We start from the raw sequence: 27,382 nt of genomic DNA, 5'->3' as shown, positions 1-27,382 counted from the left end.
ATTCGGCAACATCTCCCGCATTAGAAACTCCATAAACAAGTCATTTTCATCTATATCGGAATCTTTATTACATGTCAAAGTAGATTCAAAATTGAACAACCCTTTTTCATGTTGGTAGTATCAAAATAATCTAATGAGAACCTAAGAATTTTATTCTTAGATACGAATAAAATAGGCATTATATCAGTGTATACATGCAAAAATTTGGATGAGTAACTTGACCCTTGACAAAAAGAGAAATCGATAATAACTTTGTTAAGTATTCGATTTCATCACTTGGTTAGTTCAGTTCCTAGGCCAAGGCGTATTAGAATATTAGCTCCACCACGTACTACTCGATATGCAGCTTACGCTTGAACATTTTGGTAACTTTGGCAGCGAGCTTGCTCCGACCAACTGATACACTCAACTTTCCAATATTTCCAGCTTCTCCAAACTGCATTCTGTTCATGAGTTTATGCATGTCCGTTATAGCATGTCTCTCCTGTTGGTGATTTTAATGTTATCAACAATCATTTTAGTTAATTGGGATTTACTATAAAGCAAAGGCTTATCGAATTAAGCTTAATGACGAGTTTGGAGAGTGCGGAGTGCACGCTCGTTCGAGTTAATTCAATAAGGTATTGGAAATTACATCTTTTGATGAAAGGTAACCATGAATGGTTACATCATTTCATGAAGAGTGATGTCATTTCCTAAATGATGTGAACGAAAGGTTGCGTCTTTTCGTTGAAGGGTTACATCCTTTGGTTGAAAGGTTGCGTACTTTCACTCGCACCTTTTCGCTTCCTATAAATATAGGAATTTGTTTTTGCTTTCATTTTAACAAACAAAAAACACACACATATTCTCTAACAATTTGATCAGTGATTTCATTGCCAAAAACACTGATTGCGTTCTTGTCTTATCCCTGTAAAGATTTCGTGCAACCGAGGCAATCGTAGGGTCGAAATAATTTATAGAGAAAGTGAATACACGATTCAAGAACGAATCCGGCAGTCAATTTACAACCCTATTTTCTAACAAATCTATAAAGTATTTTTCGTGAGGATAAATCTTCGATGGAATCGTGGAGAGTGAAAGATAAGGAATTTTCATCAAAGTCATGAACCGTATAATGTTGATTGAATGGAATCCTATATTCACTTATACTATTTGTATAAGAAAAGAATAACCAATGATGTGTTGAAATTAATGCAAATCGTCCAACGTTGAAATATTACCATGAAGTGAGAGACGCTTAATTAATTGATGCAAACAGTCATGTGCACCAATATGAATATTTATGTTATTCATGGCATCAATTAATGCAGTGAAACTTTTTGCAAACAATTTCTTTTTTTTCTTTCGGTTATAATCAATTGGGATCCATTTGAAAAGCATACGTTCTGAAGAATCATACGTTCTGAAGAATTTTGTATGGACCCGATGACAATATTTATGTGGAACACGCATCAATCTGTCTCATGTTCTTTTGACAAACGGATTAACAAGTCAATTCTGACTTGCGTATGTAAGTTTTCCTTTATTTATTATCGGAAAATAATCCTTCAATTATGTATAATCCTTAAGATGATTTTATTTGATATGGGGCGGGTCTTTTCCTTTGAATGCTTTGATTGTTGTATTTGTTGGTTCACATGTTGACTTGGTAACCAACCGACATCAAAGACTTAATGAAATGGAAGATATGAATCAAATATAAATGCAAAGATAATTTTCAAATGATTTGAGTCAGTTGGTTACACATCATATTTTGCATAAAAGCCATTATTTTCCATGATTTATGAAGAAGAAAAAAAAAATTAAACATGTGTTTGATTTGTTAAGAATCAAATCAAGAGTTCTGGGAATTTGTATAAGTTTAATATTATTAGAATGAATATGAATATGGAAAATGTTATAACTGTTTAGTGAATAAAAAAAAATTAAGGATAAGTTTTACGTATGGAATATTCCTATTATGGCATTTTGAAGTGGACCATTCATTCACTAAAGTAATCCGTTCCACTTGACTAAATGTCCAAGTTGACATTTGATAAAAAGTCTGACTTTCAGTAACGATTATGTCTTTGTATGGGATTTGGTCTTTGGTTCTAAGTTTGACTTTTAGACCAACGATTATGGTAGTTATTTTCTTTTTTTCAGTTAATACATGGTAGTTATGAGTTGTTAAAGGTTGTGATTGTTAAGGAGTCACAATGGTTTAATCTTTAACAATCGGTAGACTACTTGATGGTTGGTGGTAAAAAGGCACAACCATTGAAAAGATAACTGTCAACTAATATCTTATACATGTATATTTATATATGTAGTATGTATACATATGTATATATTTCCAATATATTCGTATGTATGGTTGCAAAGTGGGTGATTTGTCGCACCAAATAAATAAATAAACAAGAAGTATCCATTCGTTGGTTCTTCATGTGAGTGGTGTCTGCAGAAGAGCTTGATGATCAATGAATAAATTTTAATATGAAATGAGGATTACAATTGCTTAATTGATAACAAATATCGTATGGTATTGTTATGCTTGAAAATTGGAGTGATGTATGTGATGACATCAAGTGACCAATATAACGTATATGTTGGAAATATTAAGCGTGGTTTTGTATAATGAATTGTGATGTGGCTTAAGTATTTTAATACTTGTAGAAGTCAATCATGGATTATTGTTCAAATCACAATATGAATCCTTAAAGCATATTAAGAATGTATTGAGTTTACTGTCGATCAACAAGATTATACATCTACAAGTTGTAGAATTTTACACTTGGTATAGATTAAGTATCTTGGATCAAGAAATTAATATTGAGATTATTGACACTAAAAACTTGGGGTCATTTCTCCTTGATCTTAGAAGAGGTTTGACTAAGGTAAGTTTATAATTATAATCTCACATCCAATGTAGTGGTAATAAATGTGTGCACAAGGATAATGGGAATACATTATCAAGGGTGTACAAATGATAAGTTTACATTGGTGAGCCATAGAAAAGTGGACATACACAATGACTGATCAATCAATTAATAAATACTCGCGAGTGTCTTATGGTTGAATAAGAATTTAGTAAGTCCTTTCATAGAAGGATTACTAAGGAAAGTTGATTAAAGTCGGAAAAGATGTGAGTAATGTCCATTTAGATCCCTAGTTATTGGGATATTTATGACTAAGGCATATAGTCAAATGTACAAGGGAAAATCTAGATATTTATGGCTTAGACATATAATGTTTCGTGAGGTGATCACGAATGTTGTGATGAATGTGAATTTTGTTGGGTCACAACAAAATTTAACAAAATCACTTGACAAAAGCATTAGCAGGAAGCGCGCGCAAGGGCTAATGATGTGGGATTGAAGTCCATTAAATCTTCCAAAGTGAGACGCCCAATTCCCTTCTAGTACAACGCTAGGAGCTGAATTCAATGAGGTAAGCTTACTTTCTGAAGATTGAAACACATAAATATTATGATCCCAAAGTATGTGTTTAGACCCGTAAGTGGAGTTAGGTTGAAGTTTAACTTCTTAATAGTTCTTTTGAAAAATTGCATATGCGGGTGCAAGACTAAAAGAGCTACCTATGTGAACATGAAGTTTTGCCGCTTCAATGGAGCTTTGGACTTAGCTGCCAATATGTTCACTGAAGGATTGAGACACATGGCTTATAATAGTGTCAAGATTGTCTTGGGGATATGTAAGAAACTGATGTGTATAATATTTTATAGTCTTCATATGAGTGGAAGGGTTCAATTTCTGAAACACCCTGATACTCGAATTCTCGTAAATATTATACTAAGTGAAAATTCAATTTCTGAAACATTTTCATTTATGCATTAGTTTGTTCTGTTTGTTTAGTTAGTTTAGTCAATCAAGGATTACACTAAAATGGGGGGAATTTGTTGGTGATTTTAGTGTTATCAACAATCATTTTAGTTAATTGGGATTTACTAGAAAGCAAAGGCTTATCGAATTAAGCTTAATGACGAGTTTGGAGAGTGCGGAGTGCACGCTCGTTCGAGTTAATTCAATAAGGTATTGGAAATTACATCTTTTGATGAAAGGTAACCATGAATGGTTACATCATTTCATGAAGAGTGATGTCATTTCCTAAATGATGTGAACGAAAGGTTGCGTCTTTTCGTTGAAGGGTTACATCCTTTGGTTGAAAGGTTGCGTACTTTCACTCGCACCTTTTCGCTTCCTATAAATATAGGAATTTGTTTTTGCTTTCATTTTAACAAACAAAAAACACACACATATTCTCTAACAATTTGATCAGTGATTTCATTGCCAAAAACACTGATTGCGTTCTTGTCTTATCCCTGTAAAGATTTCGTGCAACCGAGGCAATCGTAGGGTCGAAATAATTTATAGAGAAAGTGAATACACGATTCAAGAACGAATCCGGCAGTCAATTTACAACCCTATTTTCTAACATCTCCTTCATCTTCCGAAGACCACGACCACCTCTATTCTCCCTACGTTCGAAATCAGAAACGGGGAGTCGTTTCGGTTGCTTTGCATGATGTGGCTGTTTCCACTTTTCAATCTTGTTACAAATTTCTTCAAGATATCTTCTTCCTTGGCTTCCCGATGGATCACCTCGTATTAAATCTACACGTGCTGCAAGACTTGCTTTTGCAGCCAAAAGCCGACACGCACGCTCCTTTAGAGCAGGAGGCGTAGTCCGAATAACCAACGATTGCTCAGTGTAACCAACACGATAAACCACCAGCTGAAAATAACAAGCTGGCATATTTGCTAGACATGATAAACCACCAGCTGTCACAATCAGTTTTGCAGCAACTGCATTCCCAACAATGGCGGAAAGATTTGGTGCAATGTAGCCCATTCTACTTTCAATTAAATCAAATACTTTCTTCTTTGATTCATCGAGCGTAAGTACTCTATCACATCCCTCAATGGTCTTTTCAAGAACATGCTCAGGAAGTGGTTTGCCACTGGTAGTTGATGCTGTAACAGATATAACCATAATAGTAGCCGACGGTAACAGTCCTTGAAGATCTACAAGGGTTAAGTCGACTTCATTACCGATCTTCTTCACCACACGTGCATAATCAATTGGGCGGCGCACAATAGACTCAAGCTCAGGAAACTTGAGGCGGTAATTATCACGAATGAAATTATAAATAATAACAATCTCGTTTTCTATTAAAACCGACAATTCATTACATTCCGCAATCAGCTGCTGGTGCTCTGTATCTGACCCCTTGTTAAGAGCATTCTCAATTTTCTTCATGATATCGTTATATCTCTGTGTTTTTTGTAGCTTTGAGACATTATCGAGATCATCGTAATTGATCATAGCTTTCATATCAGCTGCCAAATGTCCAGTAACATTATCATCTTCCATGGCGTCCAAGTTTTCGTTATCATTGGCGGAAAGATCCTCAACATCCGCTAGAAACGAATCTTCGAGATTTGCCATATACTATAGTCTATAGCCGAATTCGAAGGGTACAGAATAATATATATGTAGTCTTTGTGGAAAGAACAAAACCAAATTCGTGGATTATGTTTGTTTTCGTATTCGGCAAGAAAAAAGAAAGTTAAGGTTTTTAATTATCTGCGCGTATTCGGTAGGTTAGGGGCGTTTTCGGAAAGAAGAGAAAACAAGATATACGGAGTACAATTTATTTGAAACTTAATTCCTTATAATTGTCCAACAAGCAATACTTATCTAAAACAAACCCATTTAATTGTCCAAGAAGCAATACTTATCTAAAACAAACCGATTTAATTTGATTGAATTGTAATCCAATTATAATTCGCGTACGTAATTTGTTCTTTTGTTGCTACTTTTCTTGTCATATATTTATTTGGTAAACAACAACAATAAAATCCAATACTAAATGTGTATGAGGAGGTGAGATGTAAACAATTATTTCCCAAAGATAAGTCATTTCTCCGCTCAGAATGAAAACACTCTCAAAAGTAGAGGGAGTCATACCTCTCTCTATTCAACGGATAGAGAGATTGCTTCCGAGTGGACATCCGGCCAATAAGTAGGAAATTAAAAAATAAAAATAAATTAAATTAAAAATAAAAATAAAAATGAGACGACATAAAAATGGTAAAATTAAATTCTCAATACGTAGAGCGAATTATTTAGTCATTTATATTTATTTATATAATCTATAAAACTCAACTTTTACTAATGAGGTAGTAACTCAAAAAATCTCGCTATAAGACCGGACCCAACACACCGTCGTTAGGCTCCGTCATTTTCTAATTGTAAAAGACACGGTTGGTGCCAACACGTCATTTTCCGTCTGTTTATAGCAACAATTCAATTTCGTCGATCTAAAGAATTGTGAAGACGAGAGATGTGGCACTTAATGTGGGGTCAACTTCAATTTCATACTCCGTACTATTTAATTTTGTTTGGCTAAATTACAATTTCAGAAAAGAAAAATAAAATTGGAACAACAAGAACATAGCCAAAATACTGAGAAAAAAAAAATATCTGAGAAATAGTAGTGAAGGAAAAATATTGAGTTTAATATCTTTTTTTTGCCAAAACACTGCTCCGGATTTTTTTTAATAAATGTTTTTATTCTTAAATTTATGTAATGTATTAAATTTAATTAATATATTAATATTAATAAATGTATTTTGTGTAGTTATTTTTTTTTATTAAATAATGAGTGAGCCCTACTTTGTTTTGAAGAAGTATGTGATGGTTGGTAGCGTTTAGTTTTTTTCAGTCTTTTTGGATAAGTGTTGAGTTGTCGCTGATATGGCAGTCAGTATTTTTAAAGAAGCATGTCATGATTGGGAGTGGTCTAATGAGGTGAGTTTAGTTTAGTGGTTTTCAAATGAAACACACTTTTTTGCCAACTTGCTTAGCACCTTCATCTAAGATGTTACATAAGTGACTTTTACTAATAACAAGGTGATTTAACTACTAAATTTGATTGATTAATGTTGAATCTATTTTTTTCTTCTTAAAATTAAATGATAGGACCACAATTTCATTCCATCGGTAATCAATATATCAATGAATATATATCCTAATAATATACTTAAATATGAATATCATTAACATACTTTATGTTAAACAGTGATAATACCCCCTGAATATCATTGATAATATTAGCCTTATTTATATTAGCTCTATTTATAGAACCTAACGTACTCAAGCCCACAATCAGACTTGGACCTAATCCTAAACTATACTTTAACACTTCCCCGCAATTCGAACAGTGAAATCACGTAAGTTCAGACTGAAAGGTAATGCTAAATACAAAATAAACGCATAAAAATAAATTTTTTTTTCTTATTTGATGCACAAAATAGATAGATATTCGCGGATGTGGTTGCATATTGCTTGACTGCGTATTCCTTTTCCGTAGCGTTTTTCTCTTTTCTTATACGTCGTGGCTTTCTTTTTGAGCAAGACTTGGGCATAGAACTTTGTCGACGATAACAGTCATCTTCAACGCTGCAAACAAGAATTTTGACTATATTCTCTTTTTTTGGGGTTTGGTACATGCGACGGCCGCTTCCCTTTTTTTCTGTAGTTGTGGTTTTTGGGTATTGAATTAGAGTAGTAGAAGATTTGACGGGCGGTATAGAGACAACGGCTCAAGGCGGCCCACTAGGTCTCGGGATCAAACCCGCTCTAATATCATGCTGATTGATAAAATTATCAATTTTCTCTGCATGTTCTCCATCCACAATTTTATTCTCAACTGTGTGCCCTGCGTTTTAAAACCTTGCGCCTGCAAAGTTACGACCCGTGGTCAGCACCTTACAAATGGTCCCATTTAATGAATAGATTTTGCATTTAAATGGATTTTGAACAGAAATCGACAAGAACACACAGATCTACACTTCAACTAGAGGAGCAAACAATTATTTTAGAAGAAAAAAGAATCGTCCACAAAAAGTGTGCAATTCCAAATACAGACACGAACTCAACAGATTTTCCACAACTGTGTGCAATCTCAAATACATAAACAACAAAAATACACACCTACACCTATGACCATGACTTAATCGTTTTAAAGAAGAAGAAGAAGAAGATGATGATGAAACCCTAAAAACGACTACAGTGAAAATTACATTCAGAACAAAAAGAATAAACGATATTTATAACCCTAAGTCTTGATAACCGACTCATTCACCTGCAAATTGCATAATAGTCCCTGCAGAATTAAAAGAATAAAAAATATACTTCAAGGAAATGTGACTTGGCAAATTTGATCCTTCAACACTCCCCCTCAAATTAGGCCTGGAACATGTCCTGCATATGAAGCTTTTCACACAAAAATGCAAATTGTCTTGAGATAAGACTTTTTGTAAAAATGTCTGCCACATTTTCAGAAGTATCAATTTTAACAACATCAACAATCTTTTTACTAAGCTTTTCTCTAATAAAGTATAAATCAATCTCGAAATGTTTGGTTTTTTCATGAAAAACATGATTGGAAGCAATAAGAATTGCTGATCTGTTATCACAGTATACTTTAGCTGGAACCAAATTAGAAAAATTAAGATCATGTAACACTTCAACAATCCACATTAATTCACAAGTTACAGAACCCAAAGCTCTATATTCTGCCTTAGTAGACGACCTTGAGATTGTAGCTTGCTTTTTACTTTTTCAACCAATTAGATTATCACCAAAATAAATAGCAAATCCTGTGACAGACTTTGTAGCAAATGTAGTTTTACCCCAATCTGAATCCACAAAAGCAGTTAAGTCTAGATTGTTACTTTTTGAGAATAGCAACCCATTACCCAGTGCTTGTTTCAAATACCTTAATAATCTCAAAGCAATATTAAGATGAGAAGTTAATGGTGCATGCATAAATTGACTCAAACACTGCACAACATAAGAGATATCAGGCCTTGTAATTGTAAGATAAATTAATCTACCAACTAACCTTTGATATTCTGTTATACTCACAAGTGGCAGATCAGTTTCACTCCTATTTTCTATATTAGAAATAACTATATTTGCTTCGAGAGGAGTAGAAACAGGTTTTGAAGCTAAAAGACCAAAGTCAGATAACAACTCCATACAATACTTTCTTTGAGAAAGACACGGACCTTTATTTGACTCAATAACCTCAATTCATAGGAAATATTTTAATTTCCCTAGGTCCTTAATCAAAAATTTAGTACTTAAAAAATGTTTAACTTTATCTATTTCATGAATACTATTTCCAGTAAGCACTATATCATCCACATATACAAGTAAAGCCACAAAAACATCATCACTATTCTTAACATACAAAGAGTAATCATTTAGACTTTGACTAAAACCATATTCAACAAGTGCAGCAGTCAACTTTTCATTCTACTTCCTAAGGGCCTGTTTTAATCCATTTAATGATTTTACTAACTTGCATACTTTATTCTCCCCCTCAGTAACATATCCCTCTGGTATTTGCATATAAACATCTTCTTGTAAATCTCCATAGAGGAAGGCATTATTAATGTGTAATTGAAATAATGTCCAGTTAGACTGAACAACAATAGAAATCAAACACCTCACAGTTGTCATTGTTAAAAAATATTTCCTTATGAGGTAAGGCTTAATGTGTTAGCACAATACTAGAAGTGATCTAGCTAAAGGTGGGAGAGTGTTGCTGATTGATTTTTACCCTTGGGAAATAATTTCTGCAGACCCAGTACACAGATCTGGAAATCTGTGGGGTGGCTTAATCAATCTGTTGTCCGTTTAGCATTTAGCTGTTAGCCGGATGACTTCTAGTGAGAGAAAGTACTATGTGAGAGAGAAAGGTGAAGTCTCTGCTCACAAGTTGTCAGAATGTCTGAATGTAGAAAATGACGACCCAAGGGGTCTATTTATAGTGATAAATCCACTGGATTGTTCGGGGACACGTGTCAGATGATGATACGTTCTGTTATTCGTGATCCGAAATATGCGCTGGAAGTGGCGCTCTCCGGCCAGGGCTTAAGCGCTAGGCGTCCCTCAGGGCTTATGCATGACGGAAGTAGCCTGCACAGCGGAGAACGCTTAACGGATAGTTTCACAAAACTATTATTCTCAGTGTTTCTGATGCTAATTTCATGCGATTATTGTGCCTTTATGCGTGTATACGATAGGATACACCATTAAGTCCCCCCAGTTTAATGACTTAAGCATTTGAAAAATGATTAAGTTGTTAAACTTTTGTTAACGCATCCTCAAACAAGTCTTCACGTGTTCCATTTGCATCGGGAAAACATTTCAAGCATTAATGACAGACGGATTTTTACTGACATTGTGATGATTGCTTTTTGCATGGCTATAATACCTCACGCGCCTCTAGCTGTAAAAAGGCATTTCGATGTACTCGCCTTTTAATCGTGTCCATACACGTGTGTGGTTGAAAATAAAACCCCCAAAATCACCACCGATCACAGCTGTTATATCTTTTTCCTTTTTATCCACCAAAAAACCCTAATCAATTTTTCACTTTCACAGCTTTTTTCTACAGACTTCATCATTTACCATCAATACATTCTTTACTTCCTGTTTCATTTAAAGCTTTAATGGCGACAATACATGACGTTACCACTATGCATAGTAGAGTGAACGATAAATATTTGGCTCTGCTGTTGCGATACTTTTCTAGATTAGCTGGTTTTGATCCAATGATTCCTGCAATTAATGTTAGGGCCTGCTCACCTCGTCCGGGCAAGGTTGCCGTCTACGGTCATTCATTCTTCAATTATTGTTTGCGATTGCCGTTTACGCCATTCTTCTTAGAAGTCTGTAAGTTTTATGGAGTTGCTGTTGGTCAATTCGAACCAACATCTATTCAAAAAATTCTCATTTTTGAGATGTATTGCCATGCGAGTAATATAGTGCCATCTATTCGAATTTTTTGCTCTTTGGTACGTATAGCCTCTCACGAAAAAGGTTGATTTACTTTCAACAAGGTTGATGGATTTCTAAGACCTGCACTTGATCATCCTGCCCATGATTGGCATGCTTCTTTTATTTTTATAAATGAAGATTCAATTGACAACGAGTACTCATCTGTTCGAGTTTGGCGTCAACACATTCATCTCGTATCAGTTACATTTCCACGGTTGAACAACAAAGAGAATGCTCTGCTCAAAAAACTGAAATCTGAAAAAATCAATGATGTCAAGTATGGAGAACATATGTTATCATTGACATCTGTAAGCCAGGATTGGGATATTTCTCAAGGTTTTGCCTGCGTTCTTGCTGGGAGAAAGAGTAAGTGCTTATTTTTGCTACATATGGTTTATAAGATGCTTCCTTTTGTTTATCCAACTAACCACTGTGACTTCAAAACTTTTGTAGAAATTACTCCGCTTACCGCCATGCGATCATCATCTTATTTACAACTTAAGTTTACCACCCAAAAAATTATTGATGACACTCCCATTCCTGAAAAGGATGGTGCAAGGGAGGAGGAAGAAGAAGAGGATGAAGAAGTGGACATAGGTATGAATCGAATTGCTTCTAGAGAACGTGGTGCCTCGGGTAATGAGAATGATAGAACTAAATTATGTAAAATACTAGACCAAAACCTGAATTTGTTTTCTTTTAGGCCCAGCACTGGTGGATTTTATAATCCAAACCCCTCTTTATACATTATGCCACCTTTGAAATCTTATGAATCGTATTGGAACACTTTTATAAGTAACAATTTCCCTTTATCTCCAACAGCTACTGCATCACACCAAGGTACTACACTAGTAACTCTTCCGCCTTCCGCCAAGAGAAGAAGAACTGGTCAAAACGCTCCGCCATCCGCCCAACAAGAAGTCGGCACTAGTTCTTCTCAACAACAAATTATGCTTCCCAACCTTGATACAAATACACTTTCCTCCTTTCTAAAGGGACCACCACACTCTTACGAGGACTTCATGAATTTTATGAATGCCATGGTATGTCCTTCACTAGCCCAATTTTTCAGCAGCCTTTCTGATGCAGATGCTAAGAAGGTTAAGGCACAAAATATCATTCTTAACATTGCTTCTGGGTTAAATGATCTTGAACGCCTGTCTGAGTTACAAAGCAATGAAATTACCACCAAGAAGGAACTATCGGTTGAAAAAGAGAAAATAACCAAGCTGGAACAAGTAGCTACATCTTTAAAGAGAGATTATGATATGATGAAGAGGCATTATGAGCACTGTAACACGCAGAGAGCAGAGTATAGTAAACAAGTTAAAGAACTATCTTTTAGAGAAAATCAGCACTTAAGCCGGATTAAAGAATTGGTAAAGGAGAATAATGCTCTGAAAGAACAACTTAAAGCCAAAGAGGATAATGAAAGACGTATAATTGCTGCAATTCCTGTGCTTGTTAACCGTATTTTTAACTGCCAGGCATTATCTCACAGGATCCGTGAGTTTGTCCGTCTTGCGAAATCTGCTGAACGATTAAATTTTTTCAATTTTATGAAGAGAAAACTACCAGAACTTCCAAATCCTCTGCCTGAGGTAATCACATCAAAGATCAATGAAAATGCTATCTCAGAAGCTGATGCAGCTGGTGCTTCAATAGAAAATTTGAGATTTTCTGATCTTGAAATCCTTTGTAAAAATCCGAATGTAACTATAGACGATGTACTGAATTACACCCCACAAAATGAATAAAATATTATGTTTATTTGGATTTGCATTTTCCATTATACGCTTTCCTTCATGAAACTCATGAGGAAGAGTTGTGAACTATTTTTGCCTTCAAATATCTTGCAGGACGCTATTGTCCGTTATCCATTTTGCTTTGTAGTTTGTGTATATAAGTTTTGTGTCATGAAATTTTTGTAGATTCGCTTTTAACGCTTCGATGCTTTAGTGAGTTCTACATGTCTCACTATCTATACAACCATTTTGAGTATGATTGCACTTCTACCACCGAAAGGTTATCTTTCTTTCTGCAGGTAGGGATGACACACAGCTATGTGACACCTAGGCTAAAAAATCCTTGGTCGGATAAAAATTATGAAAAAATATTGCCATAAGAATAATTGCTATTATTCATATTCGTAAAGAAATTTTTACATTTATGACTATATCTCATGCATTTGACAAGTGATCAAGCTGCCCATGCATATAGTACTACGCATAAAATTTCTTTAAATTCATTGCATTCCAAGCTCTTTCATATTGCTCGCCGGATGGCACAGCAAGCATGTATGATCCGTTCTGATTTACTTTTGTAACCCTATAAGGTCCTTCCCATTTTGGTGCTAACTTTCCAAATTTGATTTGCCTGCTTGCCTCATTATCCCGTGGCACCAGATCACCAACTGCAAATTGTGTATGTTTTACTTTCTTGTTGTAATATTTTGACATTTTATGCTTGTGATCTGCTTGCCGGATGGCGGGCATCAATCGTCTTTCCTCCAACAAATTGAGATTGTCCCTTAATGCTTCAGAATTAGCTTCAATATCAAATGCCATAATGCGTTGTGTTGGGACACATATTTCAGCTGGTATTACTGCTTCGGTACCATATACCAGACTGAAGGGTGTTTCCCCCGTGCTCCGCTTTGGAGTTATCCGGTGTGCACATAGCACATTTGGCAGTTCGTCCAGCCAACCAGTTTGACTTAACCCTAACCGTGCCTTAATACCAGCAACAATTTCTTTGTTGGTAACCTCCACTTGCTCATTTGCTTGGGGATGAGCAACGGATGTAAAGTTTTGCTTTATTCCCAGCTCTTCACACCAACTTCGAAATGGATTTTCTGCAAATTGCTTGCCATTGTCACTGACTATTTCATTTGGAACCCCATAACGGCACACTATATCATGCCACATAAACTTCTTGACATTTTCTCCTGTAATTTTTGCTAAAGCCTTTGCTTCAACCCACTTTGTGAAAAAATCAATTGCTACCACCAAGAACTTAGCATTGCCAGTGCTTCTATCGAATAGTCCCACAATATCTATCGCCCACTTGTAGAACGGCCAAGCGGATGACACTGGTATCAAGTCATATTTTGGGAGACGCTGAACTGTACCATGCCACTGACAATTCTCGCATGCTTTGATGATCTCTGCAACATCTCTATAAAGGGAAGGCCAAAAATATCCTTGCCGCATAATCCGTGATGCCACAGTACGGAAGCCGGAGTGTTGAGAACAAACTCCTTCATGCATTTCTTTGACTACCTGTAATGCTTCATCATTGGTTAAACATCTTAACAACGGACCATTGTAAGACTTTCGATAAAGGACGCCATTAATCACTTCATACATTGGTGTCGTTACTCTTATCCTTCTGGCTTCCGTCTTGTCAATGGGTAACCCTCCGTCGTGCAAATATCTCAAATATGGCGTCATCCAAGTTTCCTTGGTACCTTCAACTATCGCCATAATTAGTTTTTCATGTATTGATTTTTCTTTAAGTTCTTCAACCAACACTCGTTTGTGTAAATGATCAAAGGTTAAAGTAGCCAGTTTGCTTAAGACGTCAGCCTTCTTATTCTTATTTCGAGGGATTTTCACGACTTTAAGGTTATCAAATTTCTTTGAAATTGCCTCCACCAACTTTACATATTGCCTCATTGATGTATCCCTTGCATCAAACGTTCCATTAACCTGCTGGGCCATAATTTGAGAATCAACATATGCTCGTAAATTTGTTATGCCCATTTTCACTGCTATGCGTAAGCCGGAGAGTAATGCCTCATATTCTGTTTCGTTGTTGGACGCATAAAAATAAAATTTCAATGCATAAGTATACTCTTCTCCGTCTGGACTTGTTAAAACCAGTCCTGCACCTGTTCCCTCTTCACCGGAGGCCCCATCAGTGTGTAATTCCCACACATGCTGTTGTGGTGCCATTTTATTATCGTATTCCACTTTTTCATTTGTTTCCAAGAGAAAATCTGCCAAAATTTGTCCTTTAACTGCATTCCAGGGAGCAAAATTGATTTCATATTCCCCCAACTTGATGGCCCATTTTGCTAGACGGCCAGATGATTCCGGACGCCGGAGTATTTGCTTCAATGGTTGATCTATTAACACCAAGATAGGATGACCTTGAAAATACCTTCGTAAACATCGTGCAGTATGCACAAGGGCATAAACCATGCGATGAAGTGGTGGATAATTCGTTTCACTGAGCTGCAATACTTTGCTAACAAAATATATGGGCATTTGCACACCGTTCCGTTCTACGATTAAGATAGAACTAATAGCTTCTTTTGAGATAGCTAAATACAAAATTAAGGTCTCCCCTTCTTTTGGTGCTGTTAATGTAGGTAAAGTTTTCAACAACTGCTTGACCTCTTGGAATGCATTTTCGGTTTTCGCCGTGCATACAAAATCCGTTTGGTTTAAGCAGCCTTTTAACACTTTCATGAATGGAAGTGACTTTTCAGCTGCTTTGGACAGAAATCTTGTTAATGCCGCTAAACATCCGTGTAATCGTTGAACATCTTTCTTGCTGACCGGCGATTTCATGTCTTCAATTGCTTGAATTTTCTTAGGATTAGCTTTAATACCCCGTTCTGTAACTATATGACCTAAAAATTTTCCTTCCTCCACACCAAACGTACACTTCTTGGGATTTAGATTCATGTTGATTTTTCGCAAAGATGCAAAAGTTTCTTGTATATCTCGTAACATCTTTTCTTCAGTATGACTTTTTATAACAATATCATCCACATACGCTTCCAGATTTCGCCCAATTTGATCCTTAAAAGCCATATCAATAAATCGTTGATATGTTGCTCCTGTATTTTTCAGTCCAAAAGGCATTTTCATGTAACAGAATATGCATTCCATCGTGTGAAAAGCCGTTTTGTCTTCATCTTTTAAAGCCATAGGTATTTGATGATACCCCTTCATAGGTATTTGATGATACCCCTTAGCTGCATCTAAGAAACATTTAAATTGATACCCTGCCAATGATTCAACCTTTCAATCGATTTCAGGTAAGGGATAATTATCCTTTGGACATGCCTTATTGATATCTGTGAAATCCACACACATCTGCCATGAGTTGTCCGGCTTCCTAAACATCACTGGATTGGCCACCCATGTCTGATATTTTACCTCTCGCAAGATCCCAACATCCACCAAACTTCGTACCTCATCACGGAGGAATTTGCTTCTTTCTGGCACCATGCCTCGTTTCTTTTGACAAACAGGATGCATGTTAGGATTCACATTTAACCTATGTTCTACCACTTCTCTTGGGACACCAGTCATATCAGACGGTTACCATGCAAAAACATCTAAATTTGTTGCCAAAATGTTGTATAATTTTTCTTTACATGCGGTAGATAACGTATGCCCAATTATGATTTTTTGATCTGGAAACTGTGGATTTGGCGAGATTGACCCATCATCATGTATTATTGGCTTAATTATTGCTTTTGTTACTTGAGAACACTCAATTAACTTCTGCCTTTCTGCATACAACGTTGCTATTCCACCTGGCGTTGGAAACTTCATCATGCCATGCACAGTTGATGTTACAGCCCCAAATGTCATTAAAGCAGTTCTTCCTAAAATTATATTGTATTGTGAATTTGCTTTAACTACCAGGAACTCAATGTTGGATGTGCGTCTTAAGGGTGACTTGCCCAAGGTTACTTCAAGCAGAATACTTCCTTCAGACCAAGACGGTTCACTTGTAAAACTTTCTAACGGCACATATGTTTCCTTCATTTTTTCTTGCACATCTTTGGGAAGCTGTATGAAGCAATGTTCATACATAATGTCTGCTCCAGCTCCTGTGTCAGTATAAATGTTGCGTATTAAGCAATTAGCAACTCGTGCCTCTATAACCACTGGACCATCGGATGGATTTGTGTCAAACATAGAAGGAAATGATATTAATTGCTCTTCCAATCTTCTAACACTTCTGCCTTCCTCCGTTGTCCAGCTTTCCATGGATGTATCATGCCTACTTCTATGGGTATCAATTCGTTACCCTCGCCTTCTTTATCAGTGTTGGTGAGATGATTCGTCTTAATAATGGATGGCGCCATTGTTAACACCTATTTCCTTATGAGGTAAAGCTTAGTGTATTAGCACAATACTAGAAGTGATCTAGCTAAAGGTGGGGGAGTGTTGCCGATTGATTTTTACCCTTGGGAAATAATCCCTGCAGACCCGGTACACAGATCTAGAAATCTGTGGGGTGGCTTAATCAATTTATTGTCCGTTTAGCGCTTAGCTATTAGCCGGATGACTTCTAGTGAGAGAAAATACTGTGAGAGAGAAAGGTGAAGTCTCTGCTCACAAGTTGTCAGAATGTCTGAATGTAGAAAATTTCAACCCAAGGGGTCTATTTATAGTGATAGATCCACCGGATTGTTCGGGGACACGTGTTAGATGATGATACGTTCTGTTATTCGTGATCCGAAATATGCGCTGGAAGTGGCGCTCTCCAGCCAGGGCTTAAGCGCTAGGCAGCCCTCAGGGCTTATGCATGAAGGAAGCAGCCTGCACAGCGGAGAACGCTTAACGGATAGTTTCACAAAACTATTATTCTCAGTGTTTCTGATGCTAATTTCATGCGATTATTGTGCCTTTATGCGTGTATACGATAGGATACACCATTAGTCATCTTGACAACTGGAGAGAAAGTCTCTTCAAAATCTATACCAGCTCTTTGATTATACCCTTTTGCTACAAGCCTAGCCTTAAACCTCTCAATCTCACCTATTGACCTATACTTAACTTTATATACCCATTTACTACCAATAACATTTCTGCCTTCAGGCAGATCAGTTATTATCCAAGTCCCATTCCTATTTAATGCCTCCATCTCTTGATTCATGGCATCTACCCAACAATCATGTTTACAAGCCTCATAATAAGAGGTTGGTTCAATAACTTTATTTAAAGTTGAAGCAAAACAAAAACAATCTTTACTCAACTTAGAGTAATTGACAACTTTATCTACTCCAAACTTAACTTTACCTTCTACAACATAATCCTTTAACTTTGCAGGTAAAGACACTTTCCTACTAGACCTCCTAACCTCTATATTATCTGAAATTTCACTGTTTACATTGCTATCAGAACCTTTTATATTTTGAAAATTACCCTCAGGGAGCTCTGTTTGAGCAGTAGAGTCATCTTGTGGAGTTGCAGAAGGGACAACCTTACTAGCAGACTTAACAGCATGACCTAGGTGACCATCACCCTTGCCCTCACCATCTGACTTATATCTCCCTTCATCATTGGGATTTAGGTCATTTGGGTTATCAAAAAAATTTTAATGGTTTACAGACTCTAAAACAGACTTGTCAACAAAATTTTCAACAAACACAAAATCTTTGTTTTTAAAAGGAAAAATTTCTTCAAAGAATTTTACATCTCTAGAAAATAAAAAGATTTTATTCTCCTAAGAAAACAACTTGTAAGCTTTTTGAGTAGCAGAAAAACCAACTAACACACATTTTTCAGACCTACCTAAAAACTTGTCTTTAACATTCAAGATATTAGAAAAACAGAGACACCCAAAAGACCTTTAATGGGAGAAATTAGGTTCTTTTTTATACACCAACTCATAGGGACTTTTTCCAGACGATACAGAGGATAGCAGCCTGTTTATAAGATACACAGTAGTTAATATACATTTAGACCAAAGATATAAAGGCAACCCCCCTTGAAACATAAGACTTCTTGCTACATTGAGCAAATGTCTATGTTTCCTTTCAAAAACCCCATTTTGTTGAGGAGTATAAGGGCAGGATGTTTGATGCAAAATCCCTTTCTTTTTTACAAACATTTTCATTCTTTCATTTATAAATTCAGTTCCATTGTCACTTCTTAAAACTTTCACATACACATTAAATTGATTTAGTAATAGACTACAAAAGTCTATTACATTATCTACAATTTCATCTTTACCTTTTAATAAAAACACCCAAACTGCCCTTGTAAAGTCATCAACAATAGTGAGAAAATATCTATAACCTTCCTTACTAGTCACCCTGATAAGGGCCCCACACATCAAAGTGTACCAGATCACCTAACCTAAGAGTTTTATGATCACTCAAAGGAAAGGACTCTCTGATTTGTTTTGCTTTGTGACAAATGTCACAAGGTATACTATTACTAGTATTTCCTATGCCAAGTTTGTACTGCAACACATTCAAGACTTGATCTGCTGGGTGACCAAGTCTATTGTGCCATAATTCCCTAGACATATTAACAACAAAAGTATGATTACTCACACTTACATTTTTACAGTCACCAAAAAAGTAGAGACCACCATTCTGATTACCAGTCTTGAGTGTTCTCTTTGACACCAAATCCTGAATATTACAGTGATTTTTATCAAATCCTACAAACATATCACTATCTGTTGATAGTCTATACACAGACAACAAGTTAACACAATATTGTGGAACCACCAAAACATCTTTTAAGACAACATTATTAGACAAATTCAATGTTCCAATTTTTGTTATGCAAGCTTGAGTCCCATTGGGATGACCCACTTTGAGACCAAGATCGGATACATCTACAACATATTCCATATTATCACAGGTTGAAGTCATATGTTGACTGGCTCCTGAATCTATAACCCAAGCATCACTTGGGTTATAGGTTGACCTGGTTGCAGATGCATTAATTTTTTTTTCAAAGTTTAAATTAAAAAGCACACTGCAGTTAAAAAAACCTACCAGTAGCATTACACTGCAAGTCTGGTGAAGACCCATTGTCACCAATCAGTCCTAGTAGCTTCTGTATCTGCACATTTGAAAATGGAAAACTGGAAGAACCACTATTTGAACAGCTAGCTTGGTTAGAAGAAGAACTAAACTTAGGTCTGCCACTAGCAATATTCTGATTTGAATTATTATTATTGCTATTATAATTACTATTTCTTCCTTTAAAACCTGGTGGATAACCTATCAACTCAAAACATCTGTCAACAGTATGACCAATCATACCACAATGAGTACATTTGAAATTAGGATTTGGTCCTTTACCAAATCTTCTAACAGCGTTACTATTACTGCCTTGAAACTGAGTAACAAAAGCAAAAGAATTTCCTACAGTTTTTAAACCTATTCCCTTATGGGATTCTTCTCTAGAAATAATTGCAAAAGCAGTTCTCACAGAAGGAACAGACTCATAAGTAAGAATATGACTCTTAATTGGAGCATATATATCATCAAGACCCATTAGAAATTGCATCAATTTAATCATAGAAACATGGTCAGTTAATCCTTTAGGTGTATCACAAGTGCAACTAGTAGCACCACAAGTGCATGGAGGTAGTTTGACAAGAGCATCAAATTGTTTCCAGTATGAGTTCAACTTATTATAATATTCTGAAACAGTTGCACCACTTTGAGTTAATGTATTAATCTTTTTGATACACATTGAAAATAACAGCACAATCCAAATTATCATAAGTTTCTTTGAGTTCTTGCCAAACTACTGCTGCACTTTTAGAAAAAATTTGTCCCAAATATAACTCTTCAGAAATAGACCCTAATATCCAAGAAAGAACAACAACATTACATCTGTCCCACTGTTTACCAAGAACATCATCTTCAGTATCTTTAATACAAGTTTTATCAATAAAACCCCATTTATTTTTTTGTTTGTAAAGCAAGAGTCATAGCACTGCACCAGACCCTATAATTTTATGTGCCTTTCAATTTTATTTCAATCAGTGGGACACTTGTAATATCACTAGCATGCAGATAAAGAGGGTCACCAAAATCCAATTTACTAATTAGAGTTTCAGAACCCTCATCACCACTTACAGACATTGTATCAAATACAGAGAATACACAGAAAAATACAAGTATACAAAAAAAATACAATTACAGAGAGTAGCAGATTAATCGCAACAAGAATAACTGTGTTTGATCAGGTTTTCTTGTAGTCTTAAAGATCAAGATTCAAGAGTTGGTCACAATATTCTTCCCTTATCAAAAGAAACACAGAACATATAACACAATATAGAGAAACAAATCACAGACACAAAAAAAGGGAAGAGAATACAATACAGAGTACTCCTTGCTTGATAAGAGAACATGAACAGAAGATTCAGCGGAAGCAACGAACACCAATTAACCCCAATTAGACTGAGTATTAATCTGAGCACAAAATACAACCGAAATCCAACCCACAATCTTTGTCGAACCCAAAAAACACCTTGTTGATGAAATACCAACAATCACCAACACCAAAGTACAACAGATCTTTGATTTCAATACCCGAAACCCTAGATCTACGAAACATCACGAACAAAACCCTAGATCTTCAAAAAACTTTCACGGATCAAACCCTACAAGAACACACAGATCTACACTTCAACCAGCGGAGCAAACAATTATTTCAGAAGAAAAAGAATCATCCACAAAAAGTGTGCAATTCCAAATACAGACACGAACTCAACAGATTGTCCACAACTGTGTGCAATCTCAAATACAGAAACAACAAAAATACACACCTACACCTATGACCATGACTTAATCGTTTTAAAGAAGAAGAAGATGTTGAAACCCTAAAAACAACTACAATGAAAATTACATTCAGAACAAAAAGAATAAATGATATTTATAACCCTAAGTCTTGATAACCGACTCATTCACCTACACAATAAGAAAATTGCATAATAGTCCCTGCAGAATTAAAAGAGTAAAAAATATACTTCAAGGATATATGACTTGGCAAATTTGATCCTTCAACAGATTTACCTGAGAGTGAAGAGTCTCTGTTTATCAACCACAAGCTTAACCTTCTTTCCACGGTCAAGAACCTGTAACGTATATTACATAGGAGATCAACCATGATCAAATTAATTAGGAATTAATGAATCCATGTCTATTAATATCAAAAGGTTTAACAAATAATAAACTGCATTAAAAAAATAATAAAAAAATAAAAAAATAAAAATAAACTGCATTCAAATGAAATGAGTCTAATTTTTAAATGCGTTTTTGATGAAGATTACTATATGGTAATATGCATTGCTTCATTTCTTATTACCCTAACAAGTCCGACCCACCCATTTAGCAACCTCTATTGTGCATAACAATCGCACAATGAGCGGGACAGGGGCTAGGTAAGTGGACATAATGCCTTCGAAAGAAGGGGAAGTTATTCTGTGAATGTGAAAACAATTTTTCATAGTGTAACCTATATAACATACCAGCAGTTTCCTTTATAGTAATTTATTAAGTGTTAAAAAGAAATTTCCTATGCCTCCCCTTCTCAATGTTCTCCATCATCACACCTTTGACTTCTGCTACCTGGGCGTTGACTTTTGAAAGTTTGCTGATATCGTCTGGATGATCCACACAATACTTCATCTGCTCCTTCAGCTTAGGACTGGTGGTAAAAAATTTACAGCAGTTAAATATTAAGTTTACAAGATATGAAAATTGACCTGCAAACAAAATTAATAAGTGCGTTTACCCGAATTATTTGGTCAGACTATTCGCAACAGCTGTTGCAGCTTTCCCTCCGACATATTTCTTGGTAAAATCATCTTTGATTCTCACCAGATAAGCCATTGGAATCTGTTGGCCAAGAGCTTCCATAGCAACCACACTGTATGCTTCATAATTTATTGTAACAGTTAATATAAATTTTTTTTTGCGGCAAACAAAAGATATATTATTTCAAAAACAACATACACTAGAGCTGGACATACACAAGCCCCAAAAAGACAAACGATACAAGCATACCAAAACAAAACCCAAAACAACTACAAATACAATCTAGAATTCATCAACTTTAAATCCCACATTCTAGCAACTCTACAAACTACTCCAGTTTGCTTGACTTTCAGAGTTAACAACTTACATTGCACAAAGGACTGAATACTTTTGCACACTTCCACTTCATCCTTCTTCTCCATTCTGAAAATTCGATTGTTTCTTTCATACCACAAGTAATACACACAGGCTGCGAGAACCAGTTTATTGATCACATTCCAAATATTACTTGCAGATGGGTAATTTGAAAGAGACTGCACAATCCCACTAAGATTACCTGGCAAACCCCTGAATACCAATTTTAATTTCATACTTCTCCACACCATCAAACTATAAGCATAATTGAAAAACAAGTGATTTATAGAATCTCTCTCAATACCACAAAGAGAACAACTGAAATTCTGGTTTGGCAGCCACTTAATCAACCTGTCTTGAGTATTCAAACGATTTAACATAGCAAGCCACAATACAAATGCATGCTTAGGATTAAAACCTTTAAACCACACAACATGATTCCATGTATCTTTAGCTCTATTTACTCCTAGATCCTGCCAAACCTGCTGAGTAGAAAATGAAACTTTTTTACCCTCATAGTAATCCAAACATAAAGATTCCTGCCATTCACAACTTCAACACCAAAATGATGCTTGATTTTAGTTCTCAATTCCAACAAATACTTCCAGCCCCAACTATCATAATTATCAGGCTCAATATCCCCAAAACTACCTCCTTTAAGTTTAATAAGATTCACCCATTTACTCCATAAGGAATTTTCCTTAGCCACAATTCTCCATATTTGTTTCACAATCAAAGTTTCATTCCATTCCTTGAGAGGCCTTAAACCAAGCTCCCCCTGATCCTTAGGCACACACACATCCTTCCATGCCACTTTTGCTTTACCGTTAGAGCTATCAGATTGATTCCACAGAAAACCATTCAATAACTTGTCAATTTCAGAAACAATACCACATGGTAAGATGTAAACTGAAGCCCAATATGTCTGCATAGCTGATAAAAAAGATGCCACCAATTGTAATTTACCAGCATATGAAAGCTTTTTCAATTTCCAATTTGAAATTTTCTTTTTCACTTTATCAACCAAACACTTACAATCTTTTATACCCAATCTTTTTGCTAATAAAGGAACTCCTAAATATTTCATTAGAAGGCTACCAACCTTAAAAGGAAGAATCTGAATAATTTGTTCCTTTATATTAGCTGTAACACTACCAAAAAAGATGGTACTTTTACTTATGTTTGGTAATAAGCCTGAAACTTGACCAAAGTCATATAACACCTTCTTAATGACCTTCACAAAATTAACATCACCATGACAAAACACAAGGAGGTCATCAGCAAAACAAATATGGGTTAGCTTCATACCTTTGCACTTAAAATGATACTTGAACCCCTTATTTGCATTTGTATATCTACTCATAATAAGAGATAATACTTCCATAACCAAGGTGAACAAATAAGGTGACATAGGGTCATCTTGTCTATGTTAGGAATTTATGGACCCAACAACGATCACCAATCTAAAGATTGTGATCCCACAAATGATAAACGGACAGAATAACAACAAGAAAAGTAAAAGACACAATAATTTACGTGGTTATATGCAATCGGTATGATTGCTTTAGTCCACGAGCAACTAGAGAGCTTTTTTATTGAATTTTCGTACATTGGGTTACAGATCTCAATAGGTATATTTTGAAAGGACCCGTTCATATACATTATAAACGATTCACAATAGTTGATTACATTGCGAGGTATTTGACCTATATATGATATATTTTACAAACATTGCATTCGTTTTTAAAAGACAATCTTTCTTTACATCAAAAATTGACAGGCATGCATACCATTTCATAATATCCACTATCCAACTATAAATTGATTTAATAATAATCTTTGATGAACTCAATGACTCGAATGCAACGTTCTTCGAAATATGCTATGAAAGACTCCAAGTAATATCTTTAAAATGAGCAAATGCACAGCGGAAGATTTCTTTAACACCTGAGAATAAACATGCTTTAAAGTGTCAACCAAAAGGTTGGTGAGTTCATTAGTTTATCATAATCATTTATTTCCATCATTTTAATAGACCACAAGAATTTCATTTCCAGTTCTCATAAATATACGTCCCATGCATAGAGACAAAAAATAATCATTCATATGGTGAACACCTGGTAACCGACATTAACTAGATACATATAAGAATATCCCCTATCATTCCGGGATCCTCCTTCGGACATGATATAATTTCGAAGTACTAAAGCATCCGGTACTTTGGATGGGGTTTGTTAGGCCCAATAGATCTATCTTTAGGATTCGCGTCAATTAGGGTGTCTATTCTCTAATTCTTAGATTACCAGACTTAATAAAAAGGGGCATATTCGATTTCGATAATTCAACCATATAATGTAGTTTCGATTACTTGTGTCTATTTCAAAAAACATTTATAAAAATTGCGCATGTATTCTCAGCCCAAAAATATAAAGGGTAAAAAGGCAAATGAAACTCACCATACTGTATTTCGTAGTAAAAATACATATAACGTCATTGAACAAGTGCAAGGTTGGCCTCGGATTCACGAACCTAAATTAATTATATATATTTATGTGTTGATCAATATTTGTCTAACAAATTAGGTCAAGTCATAGTGTACCACAATCCTAATGCTCGAGACTAATATGCAAAAGTCAACAAAAGTAAATTTGACTCAAAATAATTTCCAAAAATTTATACATAATTAATATATAGTTTAAATATCGTCTTTTTATATTTTTAAATATTTTTAAAAGATTTATTAGAGTAAATAATATAATTTATTTATTAATAAATAAAATTTTATATTATATTTATATAATAAAATATACTTTTATATATATTAAGTAATAAAATTTATAGGGTTCATTTAATATTATAAAGATAATATGATACGTATTATTAAAGTAAGTTATTACACGTAGTAAAATATGTTTGTATCAAATATTTATTTGATAAAATAATATCTATAATGATAGTAAGTAAAAGTTGTATTATTTTGTAATAATAATTATTATTATAAAAATATCAATATTTATAATTACTAAGATGACATTATGATAAAACGATAATTCTAATTATGATAACTTTAATATTTACGATAATTTTTAATATTATCTTTAAAATAATAATTCTATTTAAAATAATAATAATAATGATATTTTATAGTAACAATGACATTTCTATTAAAATGATAATTTTTGTTAAAATGATAGTTTTAATACTAACGATAATTTTAATAATAATAGTAATGATAAAAATAATAAGAACGATAATTTTATCTAAATCAATATCTTATAATATTTTAATTTCATCATGATACTCTTACCCATTATTTCCTAATCGTTTCGTTTAATAGCTTTTAATCGTCTTTTATATCGTGTTCGTAATAATGATAATAATAGTAATCAAAATAATTAGGTGTTACAAATATTTGTTTTAATTACACTAATATTAATAATGATAGTTACTATAACATTATTAACGATAATACTAATAATTATCTTAATGATAATATAGTAATAGTAATAATAATAATAACAATAACAATAACCATTTTTAAATAATGATATATATATTAATAATGATAATAATAATAATAATACCAATAATAATAATAATAATAATAATAATAATAATAATAATAATAATAATAATAATAATAATTGGATAATAATAATAATACTAATTATAACTTTAACGATAATAACGATAGTAATAAAAAAATAACAATTTTTAATGATAAATCCTTTTATTGATAAAGATAATAATAATAATAAGATAAAACTAGAACGACGATAATAACGACGATAATAATAATCATTTTTAATAATAATACGAAAATTCGATGGACTATAACTTCAAATCCGTTCATCGAAATCATTCGATATCTAAATGAAAAGTTCTTAATTTTTCGCTAGCTTTCCAACGACATGCATATCTTATACCTTATCTCAGTCGCATATATAACTAATTCAGGATTCAACATAACCTAACTAAAGGCAATATCAAAAGTACAAACATGCATAATCCTATATACTCGAGCACTAGCCAGGGATACACTATTAGTATGTAAAAGTTAAATTATGAGTACTCACGTATCAATATTGAGATTCAATATTGCAGGAAAGGTACGCAGACGCAACGGAGATGATAAACACTATATTGACCTCACGAGCATACCCATGAACCATACCAATCACCTCCATAGCTATAACCCATAATTTCCTTAATCCAATCCCACTCGAAAAACAATTTTGAAATCACTCGGACAGCTTTCTGACGTAATATTTTATGTATACGAATAATATCTTGAAATAATACGGAGTAAATATATATATGTAAATCGATTGAGAGAGTTTAGAGAAAAATATTTTCAAGTTTCTATGAAATAATGAAACCTATTGAATTCTATTTATAATAGATTTTTGAATTATTAAAGTGAATTATTAAAGTATGAATTATTAAAGTGAATTATTAAAGTATGAATTATTAAAGTGAATTATTAAAGTATGAATTATTAAAGTGAATTATTAAAGTATGAATTATTAAAGTAAATTATTAAAGTTAAAGTAAAGTAAAAATAAAGTAAAGGTAAAGTTTAAGTATAGTAAAAGTATAAAACTATGTACGTATAATACGCGTATA

General features: G+C 34.3%; 1 protein-coding gene and 1 pseudogene across 1 annotated transcript; both read right to left on the bottom strand.

Annotated features, from left to right (window-relative positions):
• Positions 1–249: 249 nt before the first annotated feature.
• On the bottom strand, positions 250–5,451 carry LOC139899192 (U4/U6 small nuclear ribonucleoprotein Prp31 homolog). The gene is made up of 2 exons (XM_071882013.1): positions 4,439–5,451; positions 250–479 (listed from the first exon to the last, which is right to left on the bottom strand). The coding sequence occupies exons 1-2, from the start codon at positions 5,449–5,451 to the stop codon at positions 332–334; spliced, it is 1,161 nt and encodes a 386-aa protein (XP_071738114.1). The 3' UTR covers positions 250–331.
• Positions 5,452–7,636: 2,185 nt separating this feature from the next.
• LOC139902495 (vesicle-associated membrane protein 722-like) overlaps positions 7,637–27,382 on the bottom strand; it is a 72,900-nt pseudogene continuing 53,154 nt past the window's right edge.

The sequence above is a fragment of the Rutidosis leptorrhynchoides genome, chromosome 3 (assembly GCF_046630445.1).
Source record: "Rutidosis leptorrhynchoides isolate AG116_Rl617_1_P2 chromosome 3, CSIRO_AGI_Rlap_v1, whole genome shotgun sequence".
NCBI classification, from domain to species: Eukaryota; Viridiplantae; Streptophyta; class Magnoliopsida; order Asterales; family Asteraceae; genus Rutidosis; species Rutidosis leptorrhynchoides.
This window is presented reverse-complemented; position numbering and strand designations above follow the sequence as displayed.